The sequence below is a fragment of the Aethalodelphis obliquidens genome, unplaced genomic scaffold, assembly GCF_003676395.1.
Source record: "Aethalodelphis obliquidens isolate GAN/ISIS:26980383/991018 unplaced genomic scaffold, ASM367639v1 scaffold16, whole genome shotgun sequence".
Classification (NCBI taxonomy): domain Eukaryota; kingdom Metazoa; phylum Chordata; class Mammalia; order Artiodactyla; family Delphinidae; genus Aethalodelphis; species Aethalodelphis obliquidens.
Window position 1 is genome coordinate 18544862 of NW_020837960.1, and position 24014 is coordinate 18568875.

The following is a 24014-nucleotide window of genomic DNA, read 5'->3' on the forward strand; positions in this document are numbered from 1 at the left end:
GCTGAGCCTGAGCATCCGGAGCCTGTGCTCCGCAACGGGAGAGGCCACGGCAGTGAGAGGCCCGCGTACCGCAAGAAAAAAAAAAAGTGCTTATAAACTTTCCTAACACATAAATCATCAAGGGTCCTCATGTAGGTGGAGTAAAGTAATTTCACCTGAAATAAGTTACTGCCGAGCAGGTTGTGGGTCTGCTGTGATACAAAGTCTGACATCTAGACAGTACACAGCCCAGAATTGTGAGCCTCAGCTGTCAGAAAGAATTATGGAACATGGAGATAAAACCGTCACTGAAATACAGTCTTTTATTTTTGAACAGAAATAATTTACACATAGGTATTAAGGTTGGAAACATTCCCATTTTGGTGCCTGGCAGAAGAACCACAGGATTCCTGTTCATTTTAAGAATATTTATTGAGAGGCCACCATGCCGGGACCAGAGTAGGCTGACTGGTATCTACACAGTAATGCTACGCAGTCTTTGTTCCAGGTACCAGACTTTCCCAGGATATGTAGAACGATATTAACTCTTATCTCTCAAGTCTCCAGGGTCCATGTGCTCGGTGTGAACACCTGCCAATGCTGGGTAATCCTCACATCCAGCCCCCTGGGCTCCAGTGAACACAGGCCTGACAAGTGAGAAGCCTGTACTGGTGATGCTACCGCTCTGAGGAGTAAAGGACCCTGAGTTTCTTCTTTAAAAAGCGTAGAATCTCTCCACCTTCTGACAGATGAGGAAATAGTTATAAACAGATCACTTGTCTGCAAAAGCAGGATGAAACAGTAAGACTTGCTTTCAGATTTTCATCTAGTATTTATATGCCTGTTCAGTGATTTGCAACCACTTGACAAAGTATTGCACCTTGCTGTTTCCTTGCAGACATGTGGCAGTAGTTCTGTGTGTGTGTGTGTGTGTGTGTGTGTGTGTGTGTGTGTGTGTGTGTGTGTTTAGGCTAATGTCACTCTTATTTTCCAACTGGAAGGGCAAGATGAAGAAACTGAGAATGGCCATATGGAAGGCTGTAAAAGTGGCATGTTACCAAGAAGACCAGAAGCAAGGGCGACAAGGAATGGAAATCAAGATCACTTATCGGGCTTCCCTGGTGGCACAGTGGTTGAGAGTCCTCCTGCCGATGCAGGGGAGACGGGTTCGTGCCCCAGTCCGGGAAGATTCCGCATGCCGCAGAGTGGCTGGGTCTGTGAGCCATGGCCGCTGAGCCTGCGCGTCTGGAGCCTGTGCTCTGCAACGCGAGAGGCCACAACAGTGAGAGGCCCGCGTACCGCAAAAAAAAAAAAAAAAGATCCACTTATCTTTGAGAGGGTGCTTAAAGAAAGAAACTCCAAAGTTTACTTTCTAAAAGCCAGTTCAGACAAGCATAATGCTTGAATTGAAATACATGAACTCTCCTGCCAATGGATTAATGATTTCTTGTAGTGTTAGTATTGGATCTCCCTTAGAGATCATCCATCCAGTTTCTCATGTACAGGTGAGCCAGCTGAAGCCCAGAGAGGGTCACATGCCTTATCTGCAGCCACCCAGCTGGTATGTAGGAAAATCACCACCAGAACCCAGGTCTTCTGCCTTGGACTGCTGGTTTTTCCCATTATACTGCATTATCCCTCTGAGAACAGAACTAATGGCATCCATATAATTTGTTCTTAACATGCTGGCTTCTATATGACTAGCTACGCCTAGTGAGGTATCTTCTGTATCACCTAACCAAACCAAAGAGTATAGAAAAAAATACAGATCTTGCCCTTAAGAAGTTTACTGTTTAAACGATCTGAAAATGAAAACAAAAAACAAAAAACCCCACAAGTACACAGAATTAAACTTGTCCTGACTCTTATAGTCTTTGACTCCTCTCTTCCGGCATCTCCAAAAGTCATCTTCATTTTTCGACTCTTCTTTGCCATGTGGTTTACCAAGCAGAAAAAAAACATGTGATTGGCTATCAGAAACTTTTGTGTGCAGTGAAAGCCTCAGGCTTCCTTCCCCAGTGCAAATGACCCTCCAGTCCAACCTTGCTATTAAGGTGGAAGGCAGCTGCAATACTGCAGAGAGTGCTGGTGATGCCTGGTGAGCCTTCCAGAAGACTCCCTCACCTCTACCAGCTCTGCCTCCTTAGCTCCAATTCTGGAACCACAGTGCCAGCCCTTGCACCTGGGAGCATCTGTCTGCCTGGTATTTTCCCAGTGCCGCATGCTGATGCATAACAGCACTGCTTTTGCAGCCGAGACCCACGCAACTTTCCCAAGGCTGCAGGGTTTTTTCTGGGAGCTGCCTGATGCATAGATTGTTAACGGGCAACCCATACAGTGTTGGGGTTCACGTTAAAATTCAGTTTTTAAACATGCTTTTTTCATGGGAACCCTCCTCCATCACCTCACCCCTCCTCTTCGTTCTGCCACCTTCTGTACTTACCGGTTTTTGGTTTTTTGGTCTTTTTGGTTTTTCAGTTTTTTAGTGATAAGGAAAGGAAGAAGATCTGTTAAAATAACATAAAATGTTCAGAATAATATTATGACCCCTATTTCTCTTCATAGTGGGCACTGGTGGTGTACATAAGAGTTTTCTACAGACGGATTGATTCTCTCCCATCTACACCTCAAATAGTCAAGCCAACAAGTGATAGAATAAGTCAGATTGACATCACCCTTTTTCCTCTTCTTTCAGGCCTCTTAACAGAGAAGTAAATAAGCAATGAAAGTAACCAAAATTCAAGTAGAGAAATAAAGGATGACAGAGACTGACTAGTTCACAAGTTGAATTATCAATTTCGGAATCACCTCAAAATCTTTGTTGCTTTAAGTGAACTAATATTCACTTAACTATTTAAGTGAATATTAAGTGAACTATCATGTTACCAACAACAACAAGAAGAAGAAAGTGAAGGTGAGGAAAAAGAAGAAAATATCTTACCTTTGCAGTCCCTGAGAGTTTACATAGTACTTCTACATAATGTTACTTTGTTCACTATCAAAACATAAAGACCTAATTCTCAATTTTCACGTGTAGAAAAGCCTCAGAGAGGCTCAAAAAGATGAAGAATAAGAAACCTTGTCAAGGTCACATGACTGTTAACTGGCAGAACCAGGATGAGAACTAGGGTATTAAAATCTTTGAGCTAGCCCTCTGCACAACTAGATATAGCAGAACGGAGGTATTTCCCAAAGGTCCCATGGCAGGCTGATGTAGGAAATAGAACTGTTTTCCTTCCCCACTTCAATTGCTGGTCTTTATTTTTGTGAATACTTTACCTAGCCACACCGTTCAGTCTGTCATTTGACCAAGTTTTGGTCACATTTTTCATGCTTCCACAAAACTAATTCAGGTACTCTTCATTTTAAGAATTTATTCCTGTTGGAGATATTTCCAAGATGTCACCCTATATAGTCAAATGCCTTTCCACCAAGCATTCTCTTCTATCTATTCATATTTGTGGAAAGAGTACTGAAAAGCTATTAAGATTATCCTGATTTTCATATTTCCTCATATCATACTAAATGCCAATCACTCTGGCTTTGAGCATTATTATAAACTCTTAGGGTTTTGTTTTTTAATAATATATTCAGTATATTTCAGTAAATTGCACCCCCCCTTTTTTTGATGCACATATTGTCCATCTTTGGCCAGTAAGAGCCACATCATGTTGACTCCTATGTCTTTTTGATACAGCCCCACTAGCCTTTGATAGCGTCTTTGCTTTTTGACACGACATGTCTTAAGCTCATCTGGTACCTTCCTGTCCCAGTCCTGGAATCGGCCAGTTCTCTTAGTGAGGAATAGTATTCAGAGATAGCTAGCAAATATATATATGTGTATTTAAAAAAAGAAAATAAATGATTAGTTCACATAATATTTCTAATTCAAATTTAACATTATAGCGTACTTCTTTTTTTTTTTTTGCGGTACGCGGGCTCTCACTGTTGTGGCCTCTCCCGTTGCGGAGCACAGGCTCCGGACGCGCAGGCCCAGCGGCCATGGCTCACGGGCCCAGCCGCTCCACGGCATGTGGGATCCTCCCGGACCGGGGCACGAACCCGCGTCCCCTGCATCGGCAGGCAGACTCTCAACCACTGCGCCACCAGGGAAACCCCTTTACTTCATTTTTGTACTTGATTCTTTTGGGCTAAAAACCTTTGTTCCTAAACATCAGCATAATTCTTTATTTGCTTTATCCCATGATATATTTAAGTTGTTTTAAATAGTAATAGCAATATTATAATAGCAAGACTACTGAATAAGATTTTAGATTTTTTTTTGCAGCTTTCTTTGTCCTGAGAATATATTCTACCAAGAATGTATAGTCAAAATGCTGTGTTTTAAAGTCACTTGAAATAATTCTTTTAACTCTGTGGTTATATCAGCAAGTTGACAGTAGGTTTATTCACTTTACTTTGTTGTCGATTTAGGGGATTTAAAAAAATGTATAAGTATTTTTCACATGTACATAATTACAAGATTCCATAATGGAAACAATGTAATGAGAGAAAAGTCTCACTACCACCCCTTTCCCGTCAGCTTGTTTCTCACTTTTCCACTGGCAGCCATTTTTGATCAATCTTGATTTATCAAAGTGCTTCCTTTTGTAAATATAAGCGCGCGCACACACACACACACACACACACACACTTATATTTATGTTTCCCTCTTTCTTACATGAAGGTAGTGTAGCATATAAACTTCCATAAACCTTGGCTTTCCCCCACACACACTTAATAATATATGCTGGAGGGACTTCCGTGGTGGTCCAGGGGTTAGGACTCCGCGCTTCCAGTGCAGGGGTGCAGGTTCGATCCCTGGTCGGGGATCTAAGATCACACATGCCGTGGGGTGCAGCCAAAATTTTTTTTAAATAATAATAAATATAAAGTTAACAGAAGGCTATTAAGGCTGTAACATCTAAGTCTCTATTTAAAAAAAAAAAAAAAAATATATATATATATATATATATATATATATATATATATATAAAATAATATATCCTGGAAATTACTCCATGTCAAATTTCCCAGCTGTGTAGTATTCTTTTGCATGGATGTATCATAGTTAAGAAGTCCTCTTTTGATGGACTTTCAAACTTTAGCTCTTACTGTAATATGGAGTGAATAGCTTCAGGCATGTGTCAATTCATATTTTGGCCATTGTGCCTCTGGGGTAGATCTCTACAAGTAGGATCACTAGGCATTACCAACCAGGGAAGCTCACTAGAGACTCAGGGCCTTGGGTAGTTACTGGAGACTGACTGGTCACACAGGCACCCTCTTCCTGCATGTACCAAAATTCCAGACTCCCATAAGGAGGCCTTCCCTGGTGTCCAGTGTTTAAGACTCCGTGCTTCCACTGCAGGGGGCACGGTTTCGATCCCTGATCAGGGAACTAAGATCCCACATGCCGCATGGAGTGACCAAAAGAAAAAAAAAAAAACCAGACTCGCAGAAGGAAAGCAGGTGTTTAGCATAAACCATATTGTTTGTACAGTTAAGGCACAGTCAGCCACTTTTGTTTGTTAATGGTGGGGACCCTCCTGAAATCCAAGTTCCCAGGTGCCACGCCAATCTTGTAACAGCAGCCTTTCAAAGGAGAGCCTGCTAGGTTAATTTTTTTTTTTTTTTTTTTTTTTGCAAAGCACCATTGTCATTTCTTGAACCATCCATTCATGTATCTTGCCTGTTTTTTATTAGGTTTGTAATCTTCTTCTGGATTGCTCTTTTTATATTAGGTATTCGGGCCTTTTGTGACATCAGTTGCAAATATTTTTTCCAATTTGTCTTGTGCTTTGCTTATTGCATTTGTTTGTTGTTTGTGTATTTGAGTCATAGCTTTTTCCACTCCAAGGTTATAAAGGAACTCTCCCATCTAGAACTTCTATTTTTCATTTTTTACATTGGAGTTCTTCCTGGTATAAAGTGAAGTACAAATCCTGTTTTGTTTTTCCAAATGACTGGTTCAGTTTGTGCCAACTTTTCTTTTCGCCCTTCTTTTCCTTATTCATTTGAAAAGCCACCTTTATCAGATATGTACTAAATTTCTGCATGCTTTGGGGCCTATTTCTAGACTTTCTTTTCTGTTCCATTGGTCTGTTTGTCTAAGCACCACACTTTCGATTAAAGAGACTTTATAACATGTTTTAATATCTGGTAGGGCTAACCTCCCCCATCACAGTACCATATTACTCTTATTTTCAGAATATTCCTGGCTCTTCTTGCTTATTTATTTTTCTATGTGAACTTTAGAATGAACATACCTAACTGTAGGAAAAAAACCCACGTGTTGATACTTTTATAGGGATTATATTAAATTCATAAATTCATGTTGTGAAAATTGACATGTTTATCATGTTGAGTCTTACCGTCCAGTAAGTAATGTCTTTCATTTTGTTATGTCCACTTTTTGTGTCTTTCAGCATCATATTCAAGTTCTCCTCCCGTGAGATTTGCGCATTTCTTTGACATTTATGTTTTTTCTGGTGTGTGTGTGGAGGGGGGGGGGCAAACCATCCGCTCACTTTTGAGAAACGATCCTTAATGCTTACATGATAGATTTGATGTTGAAACCCGGCACGTGTTTATTGGTGACCACTCAGGCCAAGTAACCATCCTCAAACTGGAGCAAGAAAACTGCACCCTGGTCACAACATTCAGAGGACATACAGGTGGGATTGAAAGCAGACCCTCCATGTGCTGCTCTCACAGTGACCTATCGCCCGCTGCATGTTCTGATGTTCACAAGATGTGGTGTGCAAGTGACGAGGTACAATCTGGGCTTGTGCAAAGATACACGTGATGCGTGTGACTGATTTCAGAATGGTTCAGTAAGAATGGTTCAGTAAGATACAATGTCAGAAATTTTCTCCATCAGTCAAACAAAAGAGCAAACAGTCTATTTCAAAAATGGTGGTGATGTGGTTCTTTGTCATGCTACGCTGGAGAAAGCCCTTGTTTGCATATGTTAATGAGACATTGTTTGAGGCTGTGTGGCAACTGCACAAACAGTTGGACAGAAGGACAGCTGCCTCCGTCTGTCCTTGCCATCCTTGGAGCGAGAAAATGGTATGCAAGACAGACTCCTACTTCCAAGACAAATGAAATGAAAAATAGATTTGTCGTGGGTAGCTAGCCTACATAAAAAGGTACAAGTTCCTCTTTAATTTTCCTTCCTCTGGGGCTCTTTTCAAGGCCCCCTTTATGTTACTGGTCTGCTCAAGGTCATTTAAGCAAGGTGACAGACTGTATCCACACTTAACCTTTGAAAGACTTGAGTAAATGATGATGACTAATTTTTTACTAGTATTTTTAACATGTGATGTTGACCCTGGAGAATGAATAACTGCCTGTTTTCCTGGTTCTTAACGGGCTTTTGTGTCTTCTGCAGTTTACCAGCCCATGATTCAGTATAGAACAAGGTTAATATTTGAGTTTAGACGTCATATAAGAACAAAAGTAGGTGAATGAGGATGTAAAATGGGATAGTATCTAGCTCATAAGGGAGTTCCTAAAGGGAAAAAGAGCAATGCAATAAAGAGAAAATTGAATCCAGGGGAAAGATTCATAAAAGATCATCTTAATTATCTACACCTGAGGCAGGAAGAGCACATAGAAACCTCCCCTGTGGATAGAACCCAGGTCTTTCCTGATTGGATTTCTCTTTTTAGCCACCTACACTCTGACCAAGCCTGGCCTGGTAGGGACCTGAAACTATCTCAGGTCAGGACTGTTTCACTGCTGAGTTCAGTCTCCTAATCCTTGGCTTCCCTAAGCCCTTAACTCCACCTGCACTTGTTCTTGCCCTTGTTGAGGAGTCCTTCCCTTGATCCCTCACTGCCCAGCATCTCTGCCCCATCTTCCCTTCCTCTCCATCGCTTCAGCCACACGTTTCCCTGCATTCTTAGTTCAGGCCCCCTTGTTCCTCCTTGTTGGTAAATTTCACCTGTGGTTCAGAGTATCCACGTCTCTCCTGCGCACTCAGCCGCGGAGTCTGCACTCGGGTTTGGGGTCACAGCACGAGCCTCAGCTCATCGTCCCCAGTGCAGAGTCGTCATTCCAGTCCAGGCTCAGGAGTTGCCTCACAGCCCCTCACGTAACCCGGCTCTAAGTCCTTCGTACACAGTATGCTCCCTCTCTCAGTCCCTCAGCAAATTTTTCAGACCTTCCCCGCTCTCCCTAGGCCTCCTTCAAAGAAAAACAGAGGTTATCAAATACAAGCTTTTTAAAAATGTTTATTTCTTGGCCACCCCATCTTCCCTCCCCAACAAGCAAGCTTTTCCTTCGCTTTCTCCTCATCGCTCGCCCTCCCGCCTCGTGCTGTCCTTGGCCCCAGACTCATCCTCCTGGGGGTCTCCGCATGGAAAGTTAATTTTTTGGTCTCCCTTTGGACCAACTCTTCTCAAGTTTCTAACATGCTGAGTTCCTTGCCTCTGTTAAAAACAAACAAAACCCCTCTGATCCCATCTTATTTTCTTCATAGCAGTGCCGCTTTTTTCCTTTGTTTTTCAATTGCAGTAAAATGTACACAACCTAAAATTGATGCTTTTGTCCATTTTTGTGTTCAATTCATTGGCATTAAGTACATTCACATTGTTGTGCACTGATCACCACCATCCATCTCCAGAACATTCTTCATCTTGCAGAACAGAAACTCTGTGCCCATGTAACCCCCTCCCCCCAGCCCCTGGCAACCACCATTCTGCTTTCTGTCTCTGTGCACTGCATATGAGGGGAATTGTGCAGTATTTGCTGTTCTGTGACCGGGTTAGTTCACCTAGAGTAATACCTTCACGTTGTCGCAGTTAGCAACGCGTCTTAAAAAAGTTATCATTTTCCCAGCCGTTTCGCATTCTTCCCTCCCGTTGGCTTTCCCGCCACCTGCAATTTGGCTCGTCTCTATCACTCCTCTCACACTGCTCTCCCCGAGGTGGCCCGTGGCCTGCTGGTAGCTAAATCCAGTGGACATGTTTTTTTTGTTTTTGTTTTTTTGCGGTACGCGGGCCTCTCACTGCTGTGGCCTCTCCCGTTGCAGAGCACAGGCTCCGGACGCGCAGGGTCAGCGGCCATGGCTCACGGGCCCAGCCGCTCGGCGGCACGAACCCGTGTCCTCTGCATCGGCAGGCGGACTCTCAAGCACTGCGCCACCAGGGAAGCCCGGACATGTTTTAAACTCTGTCCTGTTTAACCTCGTGGTAGCGTTTTACATTGTGGCCATTCCTTCCTGCTGTGACTGCCCTCGATTGGCTTCTATAACACATTTCCTCCCACACTGAAGTCTCTGACTGCTCTTTCTCCTCTCCTTTGGGGTCGTCTTGGTGGGTTCTGCCTGGGACCCTTGTCTCTTCACCTCCTGGGCTCTCCCTGGTTGACCTCGGCCACTACTCCCAGTCACAGAAAGAAAAGGCATAGGGCTTCCCCGTGAGCCACAACTACTGAGCCTGCGCGTCTGGAGCCTGTGCTCCGCAACAAGAGAGGCCGCGACAGTGAGAGGCCCGCGCACCGCGATGAAGAGGGGCCCCCGCTTGCCACACTAGAGAAAGCCCTTGCACAAAAACGAAGACCCAACACAGCCATAAATAAATAAATAAATTTAAAATCATGGGCTTCTAAGAAGACCTCTGCTTAAAAAAAAAAAAAAAAGAAAAGGCATAGTCATTGTTGTCGAATTCCTCACAGCCCAGTGAACGAGACAGAAGCTAAACAGTAATTATAGTGCCTGAGGGCCGGGGTGTGTGGAGGAGCATCTGGGGCACGGGAGCAGCGCCAAGCATGTCCAAGAACACGGAACGGGCGCGTTGCGGGGATGCGCGTGGGAGTTGGTCAGGGAAGGTCTCCCCCCGGGGGGTGGGGGGGAAGATATGACTTCGACCTAAGATTGTGGCGGAGGAGTCAGTGTTGAGTTCATGAAAGAGAAGTAGGGAGAGCAGGGCAGGCAGAACAAACCACCGTAATCCAAGGCCTGGGGATTTGCAAAAAGCGTGGCTCTCTTGGGAGCGCCTAGTTACTCTTTTTGGCTGGAACACTGAGTGTGGGGGTGGTGGGTGTCAGCCAGAAAGGAAGTGAGAGTCAGTTCAGATCACTGAGAGCATTATCCTGACATCAGGGGAAAACGGTGAAAGAGTTTTAAGCAAAGAAGTTAACCTGATCGGATTTAAAAGATTGCTCTGGTAGTAGAGTAGAGAGTGTGATGGGAGAGCTAGTAGGAAACTGTCCCTCGCAGCGTGGCTATGGTGATGGGAGAGCGGGGAGTGGATAGACGCGCGGTAACATTTTAGAGGCCGTGACAGGCTGGAGAGTTCCCAGGTTTGGTTGAGGCAGAGGTGGCTTTCAGCGTGACCTTCTGGCTCCTTGGAAGTCAGACATTGCCCAGAGCACAGATAGGAATTCCCCGAGTTCTGTACTGCTGCCTCTGGGTCAGGAAAGGGGTAAGTAGCTGCTTCTTACTGCTGTGAGGTGAAAAGCTGGCCCAAGGATTTCATGTCTTCCGGATTCGTTCCAATATAAAATACTACCCGATGTTGTATCTTATCTTTCTGAAAGAATGTAAACTATTTTCACATGATTTCATCATGAAATATCTTTGAGGAAGACAGGACGTAGCCCAGGAAGGTTGTTATCTAACACGAAGGCAAATAAATGTAGCAGGTCACCTATCTAATTTGTTATTATTCCTAGACAGTAGTATCTACCCATCTCCAGTCTGGCTACAGCACAGGTCATTCATTTAAAGCTAGAACAAGGGCATCTGAGAGATTCCACAATGATGCAAACATTGTTGAGCTCTTCCTATGCAGTAAGTCCATCTGGGCCCTGGGAGGTCCCAAACTCAGCCAGACACAATTCTGGAGAAAGGGGCTGTGAACGGAGAGTTAGTTTTAACCTCCTGACTCCCTTACCCCCCCAAACAAAGACCTTAAGATGAACCTAGATCCATTAAAGAGTGATCTTGGGGATCTAATTACTCCAGATCCAGACTCAACAGCAGACAAGTCTTCAGCCATTCACCCATCACTCTCTGTTACAGTACAGAAGGTCATATAAAAATGTGAGTTAGTGGTGGAATCTTCCTAACAGCCATACCCAGAGGCCAAAACATGGCACTAACTAATCCATGGGGATTTAGAAAACTAATTTTATGTTCTTATGCTCCCTCTGCTGGTTTTATTCCTGGAGCTAAATGCCAAATATCATAGTTCTTTGATATTTCTGCAGAAATTAGAATATATTTCTGCCAAAATGTCACACGCTGATTTAAACAAAGAGGAAAAATATCAGATTTTGGCCACTGGAAACTACTAGTATCAATAAAATCTTTTTTTTTTCTTCTAAGAATTTTTTTGGTTAGTATGAACATATTGGAAATAGGAGGGCTTGAATGTGAACCGCCCAAAGCATACTACTTAACGGAAAATTAAATCCAGACTTGTTCATTGACTGTTAGGAGAAGTATTGAAAGTAACAGTGTAGCTATAATAAAAATAACTAAAACAAGGACAGGCACAGTTTAGTGCAAATATGTAAGTTCAGATCATTAAGCTGAAAGCTTAATTTTTGTTTACAGTAGAGGCTTTCACATCTAATAGATGTGGATTTTCATCTAGAGTCCGTCAGGTCATTGGCTCTCCATGTGATGAGTGGTGCCCCTCATCGGTGAATGAAATCAGCCTAGTCCTTGCCCTGGTTCAAATCCCGCTCATGGAATTAAAGCAATAATTGGAAATACTATGCATGTAAAAAGTGTTGTGAAGCCCCGAGGCCACACATGGGCTTCTTTGGGAACAGTTAACAAGAGGGCTTCTTGTCCACAGAGTTAAAGGGGGGCTTCTAAGAAAGTGATGTTTAAACAACACCTTAAGAAGACTGAGGAGTTACCCAGGTGGTGGGAACATTCCAGACCCCGGATGTAGGAAGCAGGTTTGAAGCCTGCAGTGGGTACGTGTGAATGGAGTCCAGTGGCCTGTGTGGAGAGCCAGGGGTGAGGGATACAAGTTGACGTCCCAGGCAACGTGAAGAACTTCGGATGGACATTGTTCTCAGGCAGTGGGAAGCCAGCGGTGGAGTTGAGGCAGGGTGGTAACGTGCTTTCCGTTGTAACGAATCGTGGTAGCAGTGGGTGGTGGATTGAGTGGGGACGAGGATGGATGTGAGGAGGCCTTTTAGAAGGAAGCTACTGCCGGAGTCCCTGGAAAAGGGGACTCCTGTCTGGACCGGGAGAACAGCAGCGGGTGTGGAGAGTAGAGGAGGGGTTCAGGGTCTGTTTAGGAGATGAGTCAGCAGCGCTTGATGATTGGTTGAAGCAGGAGTGGCTGCCACGTTTCTGTCTGGAACATTTGGGTGGACGGTGATGCCATTTACTGAAAATGGGAACGGCAGAAGTAACAGCAGGTTTGCGAGAGAATGTCGTGGTGCTTTAAACTGAACATGACCAAGAGGCCCCCTTGAGGAGGCGGCAAGGAGTCAGCTGGATGTCCCGCGGTGGGTCTCAGGAGGAGGGTGTAGCCTAGAGACGGAGCACGTTTACCTTTCCAGAAACACTCATCACTTCAACCTGGAGCAAAATGCAGTAACTGAAAGGTTACAAACTCTATTCAAGAGGCTCCGTGGTCTGAGGACTTCCTTGGCTGCCTCTCCTCTGGCCGCGTTTTGTCTGCACACCCTCACCCTGCACGCGTGGTGGGAGGTGCATGGTGAGTTACCAGGTCGCACTGGTGGAGACAGAGCCAGCGGTTTCCAGCCCTGACTCTGTGACCCGCCACCTAGTCTTTAGCTTTTGCAAGATATGTTGTAAAAGTCTCCAAAAATTAGCTCACTGAGCATTTGGTAACATGTATGAAATTTCTAAAAATGTTTATACTCTGATCTGGTTCCACAGTTGGGAAACTCTTCTAACTAAATCAGAAATGGGAATAAAGTTTTATGTATAAGAATGTTCATCCTAGCAAAACGTATAATAGTTGAAAGTTAACCTAACAGTAAGTGAAATAAGGTACACCCATGCTTTGGGATATTATGCAGCTATTAAAAATTCCACTTATGAGAGTATAAAATAGTATAGATAAAACCTTGACTTTTAAGAATGAATTCATTTATGTTAAAAGTTACTCTGTCGGTTATATTGTGGAGGGCCAAGGCAGGGAGAAGCATATAATGAAACCATGAGGGAGAGCTCTGGAGCGGAAAGCTGGAGTGAAGGACAATGAAATGGAATAAATGATTTTTGTCAATTAAAATATCATAAACCCCGGAAACCCACAACCATCGCAGCCCTGGCTCTCATTCTCCATCCTGGTTATGGGTCATGCAGGGCGAGGAGGTTGGCCCGGGTGTAGACGGAGAGGGCGGAGCATTGTGTCTGCACTGCTCCGCGAGCTGGACTCGCTGAGGTGGCTGACTCGCTGCCGCCAGAGGCGTCGGGTGGAAAGGGCTCTGCTGCTCATCAGGAAGCTGACAGAGGCAGCAGTCGCCGCAGAAAGAAGAGACTCCCCGCCCCATTCCTCTGGGCTCCTCTGTGTCTGCCAAAGCCTCTGTTGTGACGGCTTATTGCTCTCCTTTATTGTCCTCCCGTGCTGCTTTGCCATTCAATTAATGGGCCAGGTGAGTAAACATACACTGAGCACCTCTGGTGCACCCAGCTCTGTGCACTGTGCTTGAATACAAAGATGTGGAGCCTAAAGTCTACAGTGGGGACAGATTTATAATCCAGCAAAGTCAGATCCAGTGAGTGATGGTGACATTTAGAGACGTGGGCAGAGGTGGGAGCCTCACCTAGATTGGGGGTGTTGGAGGGAAGGCTTCCTGCAGGAGAGGGCACCTGAGCTGCACCTTGAAGAGGGAGAAAAGGTTACCTGGGGGATAAAAGGTAGGTCTGGCGCTCCAGGCAGAGGGAGCAACCACGTCTGGTGAGAGAATGGCTCCACCAAACACAATGTGCGTGTCCTTCTCGTTCCCAGAACTCACATTGTATATTTGTGTTGGTGTAGGGTCTGAGTCTTATTTGTTTTGAATATATCCACAGAGCTTAGCACAGTGCCTGCCGTATAGAAGATGCTCAGTACCTGCTTATTGAACTGATTTGAAATGAATGCTGTGATTTACAGTTTATAAGCCAGCCTCCAATAGAGACCCGTTGTTAGGTCATTTACATGGAACTGGGATGGGACCACAGGGTGATTATTTTGCCTCCCCAGTCCCATCCTGTTTCCTGTCTTGCAGCTTTTCCTTCCCTCTTTCCCACTCTTCCTGAAGCCTGTGGTGTAACAGTCTGAGCCCTGGGAGAGTCTGATGAATGCGCCCTGGCTTGCTTTAACCTGGTTGTCTGTTCACTCTTCCTGACTCTGTGTTACCGAGAACTCCCCTTCCCAGCTCGGACTCCTTGCAGCCTGATGTGATGTGCAAAAACTAGAGGTGGACCTTGTTTCTAAAACTTTAGTTGATCTTACGATGGTTGAGATAGCATGGGAACGCGCTGGTCACTGCCTTAGGCTAACTCAACAAAAAACAGTGTCACAGAGATGGTCCAGATGAGATCTCCTGCACTATAATCATAGCTCACGTTTATTGAGTGTTTCCCATGCACTAGGCACTGTTCCATGTGCTTATATATATTCACTCATTGAATCTTATAAATTTGTTTATTTTTAATTTTTTTAATTTTTGGCTGCACACGGTATTTGTTTTTCTCTTTTTGGCTGCATTTGGTCTTCGTTGCTGCACTCGGGCTTTCTTTAGTTGTGGCAAGCGGGGGCCACTCTTCGTTGCAGTGCATGGGCTTCTCATTGCGGTGGCTTCTCTTGTTGCGGAGCATGGGCTCTAGGCGTGTGGGCTTCAGTAGTTGTGGCTTGCAGGCTCTAGAGCGCAGGCTCAGTAGTTGTGGTGCATGGGCTTAGTTGCTCCGCGGCATGTGGGATCTTCCTGGACCCAGGGCTCGAACCCGTGTCTCCTGCATTGGCAGGCGGATTCTTAACCACTTCGCCACCAGGGAAGCCCCACTCATTTAATCTTAACGAAACTATTACCATCTCTCTTTTATGGATGAGAGTTCTGAGGCTCAAAGTCTTAAATAACTTGCTCAGGGTCATATACCTAATAAGGGTAGAGCTGTCACTTGAGCCTAGAATCTGGTTCCAGAGCCTTTGCACTTCTGATACCGTATATCAACTTCCCATTTCTTCATCATAAACCATCCTTTTCCCATAGTCACCAACAAAGGCCAGAGGGCCTGCTTCTCGTGGTGCAATGCTGGTAGATGTTGGTGTGTATTAGTTAGGAGGAGCTGAATAGTGTCTATCACTTGGCACATAGAAAACCCTATTTAAGTATTTCCATGTTTGTTTGGACAGGATGAACAGCCCATCCAATTCAGTCTTTAAAGTTAAATAAGCCTTTCTAACCATTCTTTTTACCAGTGCCCACCATTATTTAAATCTAACACCATGTTTTAAAGAACCTGAGCCACCCATTTTACATGTTGTCTAAGTCCATTCTGGCCGCCATAACAGAATACCATAGACTGGGTGGCTTATAGACAACAGAAATACATTTCTCACAGGTCTGGAGTCTGGGAAGTCCAAGATCAAAGCACTGGCAGGTTCAGTGTCTGGTGAGAACCCACTTTCTGGTTTCTAGGTGGCTGTCTTCTTGCTATAACCTCACACAGCAGAGTGGGTGAGGGAGCTCTCTGGGGTCTCTTTCATAAGGGCACTAATCCCATTCATGAGGTCTCTGCCCCTGTGACCTAATCACTTCCAAATATTGAATATGAATATGATTGGGGGGGGGAACACAAACACATGTTAAATAGGGGAAATCATATATTTGTCATCTTTCTCTTTTCTGTCCCCCTAATCCTTAACTAGTCAAGCAAGACCATCTCCAAAGCTTCTCCTTGAGATGAGCATTCCCTGACTTAACAGGTATGAGTAGTGGAATAGGTGAAGACCAGCACAGAGACAACACTGGTCAGCCAGGAAAAGAGATGTCATGTGCCTGTTTCATGTCCTAAGAACAGGCAAAGGACAGTCATCCATGTACTTCCTCCTTCGTTCAATCATTTGCTTATTGAATGCCTACTGTAAGGCAGGCAGAATTCTAGATCCTGGGGCTCCTGTGGGAAAAAGCCAAAGCCCTGGCCCTCCTAGAACTTACATTCTGTTGGGACAGTAGGCAATACTCTGAAGTGAAATACCGTAAGGAGGAAAGTGGTAAGAGTGGTCAAGGGAGGTCTCTGAGGAGGTGGCATTTGTGAGGGAACAAGCCAGTGATAATCTAGGGGAAGAAAGTCACAGGCAGAGGCAACAAAACGCAGAGACCCAGAAGTAAGAATGAACCTGGCCTGTTCTAGGAACTTTGGGAAGCCCAGCTGGCTGGAGCAGAGCTAGTAAGGTGGGGGAGGAGAGAGAGGGAAGCCCCTATAGTGGCAGAAGCCAGATCACCGAGGGCCTGGAGAGAACTGTGGGTTTTACTCTGAATGGGATGGGAAACCACAGGAGTGATTTAAGCAAGGGTGTTATCATCTGCTTTGTGTTCTTCAGTGATCACTTTGGTGGAGAATAGACAACAAGGACAGGAGTGGAAGCAGGAAACGTTGTATGAGGCTAGTAGTATAATTTCAGAATTTAAAGAAGGTGCTGAGAGTCCCATCCATCCTTCACCCCTATTCCCCACATGTTAACATCTTTGAAAATTACAGTACACATATCAAAAATCAGGAAAATTTGAAACAACACTGTTCTTTAATCCGCAGACGTTAGTCACATTTCTCCGGTTATCACACTAATATCCTTTTTCTGGTTCAGAATCCAACCCACAACTACACCCCACGTTTGGTGATAATGTCTCCTTAGTCCCTTAACCTGGAACAGTTCTTTAGTCTTTCTGTGCTTTCATGACCTGGACACTCTTTATTTTTAAAGATTTTTTTTTTGATGTGGACCATTTTTAAAGTCTTTATTGAATATGTTACAATATTGCTTCTGTTTTATGTTTTGGTTTTTTGGCCCCGGGGGCATGTGGGATCTTAGCTCCCTGACCAGGGATCGAACCCTTGTCCCCTGCATTGGAAGGAGAAGTCTCAACCACTGGACCACCCGGGAAGTCCCAACCTTGACATTTTTGAGTACTAGCCTGACTGTCCTTCCCCCCTAGAAAGTCTCTCCATTTGAGTTTTTCTGATGCTTCCTTATGGTTAAATTTTTATAAGAATAAAACAAAAGTGACGATATGCCTTCTCAGTGCATCATATCAGAAGGCACATGATACTGATTTGTCCTCTTACTGGTGATGCTAACTTTGATCGCTTGGTTAAGATGGTGTCTGCCAGGTTTCTCCATTGTAATCACCCTTTGTAATAAATCAGTATGTTGTGAGGAAATACCTTGAAACGTTGAAACTATGTAAATATTCCGTTTCTTATCATATATCTGACAAACTAACTAGAGTATTGTATTTGTATACAAATCTTTTTACATTTGGCCTTAGTACCATTTTTCATAGTTAATTTTGTCAATTCTTCCCCTAACCCCCTTCAGTGAGGTTGTACCACTTATTTGTAATATGGCTAGGTTCACTTGTTTCTGTTCATATTCCATTTTGGGTTCTCCTTCCCCCTCCCCCTCAGCAACACACACACACACACACACTCCTAGTTTTTATTTTTTACTTGTTTTCGAGTATGTGAAATAGTAACATGATTCCAAAACTCAAAACCAAACCCAAAAAAACACAATAAAAAGTGTCTCTCCTTCATCTCTTCTCCATTCCTGTTCCCCAGCCTCTCCCACACACCTGCTGTAGTTAACAAATCTCAGTAATTTCTCATCTACCCTTTTTTCTTAGATGAGAGGCTGGGTAATAGGAATGGAGAAGGAGAAGGAAGGAAGGAGAAGGAGAAGGAAGGAGAGGTAGCATAATGTAGATATTCTTTTGCACTTTGCCTTTTTCCCTTTACAGTATATCCTGGAAATCATGTCATAGCCATCCAGCAGGTCTTCTCCATTCTTTTTCATAGCCGCATAGTACTCTGTGAATGTACCATAGTTTTATTTGCCCACTCTCTTATATGAGCATTTAAGTTGTTCCCAATGTTTTGCTATTTCAAACCATGCTGAGATGAATAAAGTGTGTATTTGATGGGAGCAGGGACAGTATCTTCAAGATAAATTCCTGGAAGTGAGAGGGCTGGATTGAGAGCTCAGTGCATACGTAGTTTTGTTGGATATGGCCTTCCCCATGTTACTGGTTTGCATTCTCATCGACAGTGTATGAGAGTGCTTTTTCCCCCAGAGCCTTTACAGCAAAATATGTGTCATACTTTTTAATTTTCTAGGCAAGAATTTTAATTGTGGCTCATACAAGGATAGTAGCAATGGAGATGGTGAGAAGTGCTTAGATTCTAGATACATTTTGAGGGAAAAACCAATTCAGAGTTTATAGTGGGTTGCTTTGGAGGCTAATGAAACAGTTTTCCAACCAGGGTTCTCTCTAATTCTGTTTAAGTATTAGGCATCAATATTAACAGTGTAAAGTAATAGCTTCTTTTCACTTGTCTGACATTTTTGAAGCTTTGGGTGACTCTCACCTTCCTCTTGGACCAGCCTTATTATAATATTCTAGTAATTCTGTGGCATTCTAGTAGGTAATGGTACTGCTCTAACAAATAACTTTCAACATTTCAGTGGCTTAATGCAAAGGTGTTTTCCTCATGCATGTAACAATCCAGTGCAAGTGTTCCTGTTCTTTTCCATGTGGTGATTCAGGGTCCCAGGCTCCTTCTAGAATTTCTCTGTGTCCTGGCGTCTTGGAGTCCTCCAGGAGGAAGTATAAAGAGAAAGTGGAAAAGGAACGTCTTAACTGCCTCGGCCTGGGAGGGATGTGTATGACTTCCGCGTACTTTCTGGGTTCCCTTGCTGAGAACTGGTCACATGCCCCCTAGTTGCAAGAGGGGCCAGTTAATGTGGCCCCTGTAGGAAGCAACTTTCCAGGGAGCGCTGTATATACAAGAAGAGGGAACATGAATTTCAGTAAACAATTAGCTGACTCTACCACAGATATTTAACAAAGTGAGTCATTCTAGTACTGTGTGGGAATAAACATTTTGCACGATGGAATGCATATCCTGAAGCATTACATTCTCAGATACTGAAGGAAGGTTAAGGGTCGGGGGATGGGTACATGAAGTTTAATAACAGGGAGAGAAGATGAGTTATACAGAAAGAGAAAATATTTAGCTTTGAAAGGCTAAGTAAGCATAGCAGAGGAGTTCCAAATAACGAGATTTGTGGATGAAAAAGCGATTTTTGTGTCTTCATTCATCTGCTCTTTCGTTCATTCAACAGGTACCACCAGAGCCTGTTTGCTGCTGGCCCTGTGCTTGTTTTGGGGTGGGAGTGGGGGAGGGAAGAGGAGATGGGAGCTGCAGGGGGTGGTCAGCACAGGTGCACTGGGGGAAGTGGTGTGTATTCTTACAGGGACAGGAATATATACAAGCAGAATGTTGTGCAGGTATAGGGAGAAGCTATTAAGCATAATCCAGGATAGTGGGGGGTTTTTTTCCTTTTGACCTTGAAAAAATATCTTCTGAGACATTGTATGAGAGAAACTTTCCTAAAAGCTTTTAAAGTGCAGTACTTCATTAGAACAAATTGATGATCTAAAGAAGAAAAATGTCGGATTCCAACAAATAAGAAACAACTTGTATGTTCTTTTCAGAATATAATATTTTTCAATAAAAATGAGTAAAAATTTCTCATATTCTTAAGTATTCATAAGCTTTGTGCTCATCTTATACATAAAAAGTTACTGTTGTTCTCAGTACACAAGAAGTTTGATTTATGATGGGACTGCCAGGGAAGAAAATCTGTCATAATGTTTTATAGCCAAACCACTGGAGTGATGCTAATAACCATCTGTACTGCACACCACAGTTTACAGAGTGGTCCCAGGTAATTGGCCCCGTCATGCTCACTGTAACCCTGTGAGGTAGGTAGTGGTTAGGCTGATATCATCCTCAGTGTTATCATCGTATTACCATCATCCCCAGTTTACAGTTGAAGAAACTGACACTTGAGGATGTAAGTAATTTTCCCAGAATCTATAAATTTAAATTCCCAGAGAGAGAAAATACATTTTAAATTCTGATATTGTTGTCTATCAACACCTGTATTCAAGAATAAAATAAATCTAACTGAGCTTTTTTAAAGCCCCGTTTACTGCTCACCTGCTGTCGGGATGTGGGGTAGACGGGGCTTAAAAACTACGGTCAATATTTCCAAACAGTGCGGTATTTTCTGTTCTTAGAACTATGTCTATTTTTTGAAGGTCAATTAATTGCCTTTTTCATTCCCCTTTGGTCTTTACAGTAATTGATTTTATGGTACATTAAATTTTGGGGAAAAGTGCATAAAGAGTGGGACTTTTATTCTTGGAGCCCATTTTTTTCTCTTTGGGGACTTATTCTTTCAACAGAAGTTTGTTGTGTGCCAGGAATTGCGCTAGCTCCGAACTCCTCTGCTCTCACAAGTTACTGGTGAATAATGTTGTCACTTTGTGACGAATGGCCATCTGTGTCTGTTCTCTCAGGTGGGGTGACTGCTCTCTGTTGGGACCCCGTCCAGCGGGTGTTGTTCTCGGGGAGCTCCGACCACTCTGTCATCATGTGGGACATCGGTGGGAGAAAAGGAACAGCCATCGAGCTCCAAGGACATAGGTAAGGCTGCTGGTGCTTTTATTTTTTTATTTATCATTTATTTTTTATATTTATCTATTTATTTATTCATTTATTTATTTATTTATGCGGTACGCGGGCCTCTCACTGTTGTGGCCTCTCCCGTTGCGGAGCACAGGCTCCGGACGCGCAGGCTCAGCGGCCGTGGCTCACGGGCCCAGCCGCTCCATGGCATGTGGGATCTTCCTGGACCGGGGCACGAACCCGTGTCCCCTGCATTGGCAGGCGGACTCTCAACCACTGCGCCACCAGGGAAGCCCCAAATTTATTTATTTTTTTATTTTTGGCTGCACTGTGGGGCGTGTGGGATCTTAGTTCCCCCACCAGGGATCGAACCCGCGCCTTTGGCAGTGAAAGCACCGAGTCCTAACCACTGGACCACCAGGGAATTCCCTGTTGGTGCTTTTATGAAGAACTCTGGGAAAGATTCCCGGCTGAAAGCTGGAACAAAGGCATGCGGGCCAGTCTTTGTGGCGGGAGCTTAGCCTGGGGATAATGTGACAGGAACGCAAATAATGGCCACTTTGATTTATATCTGTACATAAGTATGTTTATTTATTTATACCCCATTTTAACCCACAGAGGATTTGAGAGTGCTTACAAAAACCACAAAATAAAATAGTGGCAGCAAAGAAATAAAAGGTAAAAAAGAGAACCAGGGAAGACTATAAGAGTAAAAATTTGAGAGTGAGAGAAAAAAGAGCTTCAGAATATAAGCTATGAAGGCCTACAGAATTTCTATAATTGAGTTCAAATGTGGTTTCAAGATTCCTGGCAGCTTAAGGAAAAGGTATCCTCACCCAGTACATGTTGTACTTCCCCAGATATTTACTGAGTACTCGCCTTGATTAGTATCAGGCTCTTCTTCCTTAAGGAGTGGATTTCAGGAGACTGAGAGGAAGAGCAGAGAAAGCTTTTTGCTTCCTTGGAGCAGTTCTCAAACTTTGTTGTCCGCCAAGAATCACTGAGAAATCTGTTAAGTAGATTCCTGGGCCCTGTCCTCTGAGATTCTCTCCACTGGTCTGGAGCTGCGGGCATCTGTGTCGTAACAAGCCTCCCAAGTAGCTCTGCCAGTGACCCTTGGACCACACTCTGATTTGTCCCACGTGTGCTGCCCGAGGTCCCCGGAGGCAAAGCCTGATCGTGTTGCCAAAAAGAATTTTCAATCTGCTTTAGAACTCTGAAGCTGATCTGAATTGTCTTTAACTTTTAAAGTTTTCAACCTGATCTTAACTATGACTCTAATATATCAACTCCCATGAACTGACTGGTTTTAAGTGGCATTAGCTCCGCCTGTAGATCTGCCTGGAAACACGAGTTTCAAAAACTTCTCCTAAGAAGTTAAATTTACAGTTTGGAATTATTAGATATGAGCTAATTCAATTTTACAGGGCCCATGCACAAATACTTATATTTTGTGTTAGAGTTTAATTTTAGAGACGTAGCTACTAAGTCCTTCATTCCCACATGAGAGAACAGATCAGTTGTCCGGGGCTATACTTGGCTTGTGGGACCACTCAGACCTCAGTATCAGCTCATGAAAGGAATTACTCCCTTATATTTCTCTCCATGACAAGGGGACACATATCGAGATCACGTAGAAGGAGTTGACATCATCCATGTAAGTGAAGAAAAAGAAAAACAAAATACAGCCCTGTTTCCTAATACTTGGTTACCAGCTACTCTACCAAGTAATTTCTGCTACTCGGGCTGCCTCCGAGAAATCAGATACAGGCTTTGAATGAAGATCAGCAGTATTTCTTGGACTCATTCAGATTAGCTCATAACTAGTTTTATTTCTACACAGTGGTTCACAAAGACTGCAAGCAGGGCGGGTGTCAGTACTCACCGCCAGCGTCACTGGGTGCTGCGTGTCCTTAGGCAGAACGTTGTTCTGGGAGACTTGCATCTACAGTTGGATAAGAAAGGAAAAGCTATAAAGTGGAGACAGTCTCTCAGTTCCAGAAAAATGAAGCCTAAACTAATAGGTCTTCCAGTTTCTGAGACATACAGGCTTGGCCTTTTAGAAGATGAAACGAACCATACTTGGAGTCCATCCTGATAGGATTGCACCCTGGAGCCTGGTGCGGTGGACAGGCTGGTGAGATCAGGAGCTACCGGTCAGAACTGCCTTGAACAGGAAGAACAGCAGAAGGCCTTGCCTGGTGCTTTATTTATTGATAATTCAAGCTTAGTAATAAGGTGGAGTCTATGAGGGGCTCCTTGACACCAGGTCTTAGTCTGAGAGGGGTTGCCCTTGGTGTCACAGAACTAGGAGAAGTAAACTTCCTCAGCATCGTTGGTGTCACACTGTGAGAGTGGGTTTGAGTGCCCGAGGTGGGGACAGGGAAGCATTGGAGCTGCTGACAGATGGAGGAAGACGGGGTTCACAAAGAAGGTGCAGGAAAGAAGGTCAAGAGCATCAGGCAGGATAAGGCCCACGTTCACAGCAGCCATTCCTCTGCCCTGAAAACTGGCCACTGGATTGGTGTTTGGTGATTCCTGTATTTGTTTTTCGTTTTTTGTTTTTTTCAAATTATCTGCAATCTTTTCTTGTTTCTTTTTTTTTTTTTTTAATTTTTATTGGAGTATAGTTGCTTTACAATGTGTTAGTTTCTACTGTACAGCAAAATGAATCAGCTATACATATACATATATCCCTTCTTTTTTGGATTTCCTTCCCATTTAAGTTACCGCAGAGCATTGAGTAGAGTCCTGTGTGCTATACAGTAGGTTCTCATTAGTTATCTGTTTTATACATAGTATCAGTAGTGTATGTATGTCAATCCCAATCTCCCAGTTCACCCCATCCTTGATTCTTGTATTTGAGTAGCGCCTAATACTTTGTCAAAGAGCTTTCAAAACACACAGACACCTCAGTTTAATCTTACAATAACCCTATGAAAGAGAGAGGTCAGATATCATTTTTTCGGTGAGAATATTGGGCTTCCATCCTCAAAGACTCCAGCTGGTAGCTTAGGTCTCCCAGACCTCAGTTCAGTCCAGCAGAGAAAGCTTCTCAGAACCTTCTTTGTATCCAGCCCTGTGCTAGGCTCTGGGGAAACAAAAATGAACATTGAATAACATGGTCCCCACCATGCCCCATGGTGTTTTCTTTCTTTTCTACTTTAGAGGCCGAAGGCTTTCTGCTTGGGGCCTCAGGCTGCCCCTTGCTCTCCTACAATTCCTCATTTTCCCACCTTCCCCCAGGATGACTGTTGGTGGCCAGAGTTCCAAATCAGGGGCCCAATCGTTGAGCTTGGGCACCGGGAAGAGCAGACTGGAGCAGAGATTCCCCACCCCTCAG

The 24014-nt window shown here is 43.9% G+C and overlaps 1 protein-coding gene and 1 long non-coding RNA gene across 4 annotated transcripts in view; one reads left to right on the top strand and one right to left on the bottom strand.

The window, feature by feature from the left end:
• WDFY2 (WD repeat and FYVE domain containing 2) overlaps positions 1–24014 on the top strand; it is a 183287-nt gene that overhangs the window by 129421 nt on the left and 29852 nt on the right. For all 3 annotated transcript variants that reach the window (XM_027116392.1, XM_027116393.1, XM_027116394.1), the window contains exons 6-7: positions 6544–6656; positions 20563–20689. In XM_027116392.1, coding sequence (XP_026972193.1) covers positions 6544–6656; positions 20563–20689 — 240 coding nt within the window. The remainder of the gene's footprint in view (positions 1–6543; positions 6657–20562; positions 20690–24014) is intronic.
• Positions 18296–23313, bottom strand: LOC113625655 (uncharacterized). Its single transcript, XR_003434782.1, has 2 exons — positions 22557–23313; positions 18296–18971 (listed from the first exon to the last, which is right to left on the bottom strand). It is a non-coding gene; the product is annotated as an uncharacterized LOC113625655 (long non-coding RNA).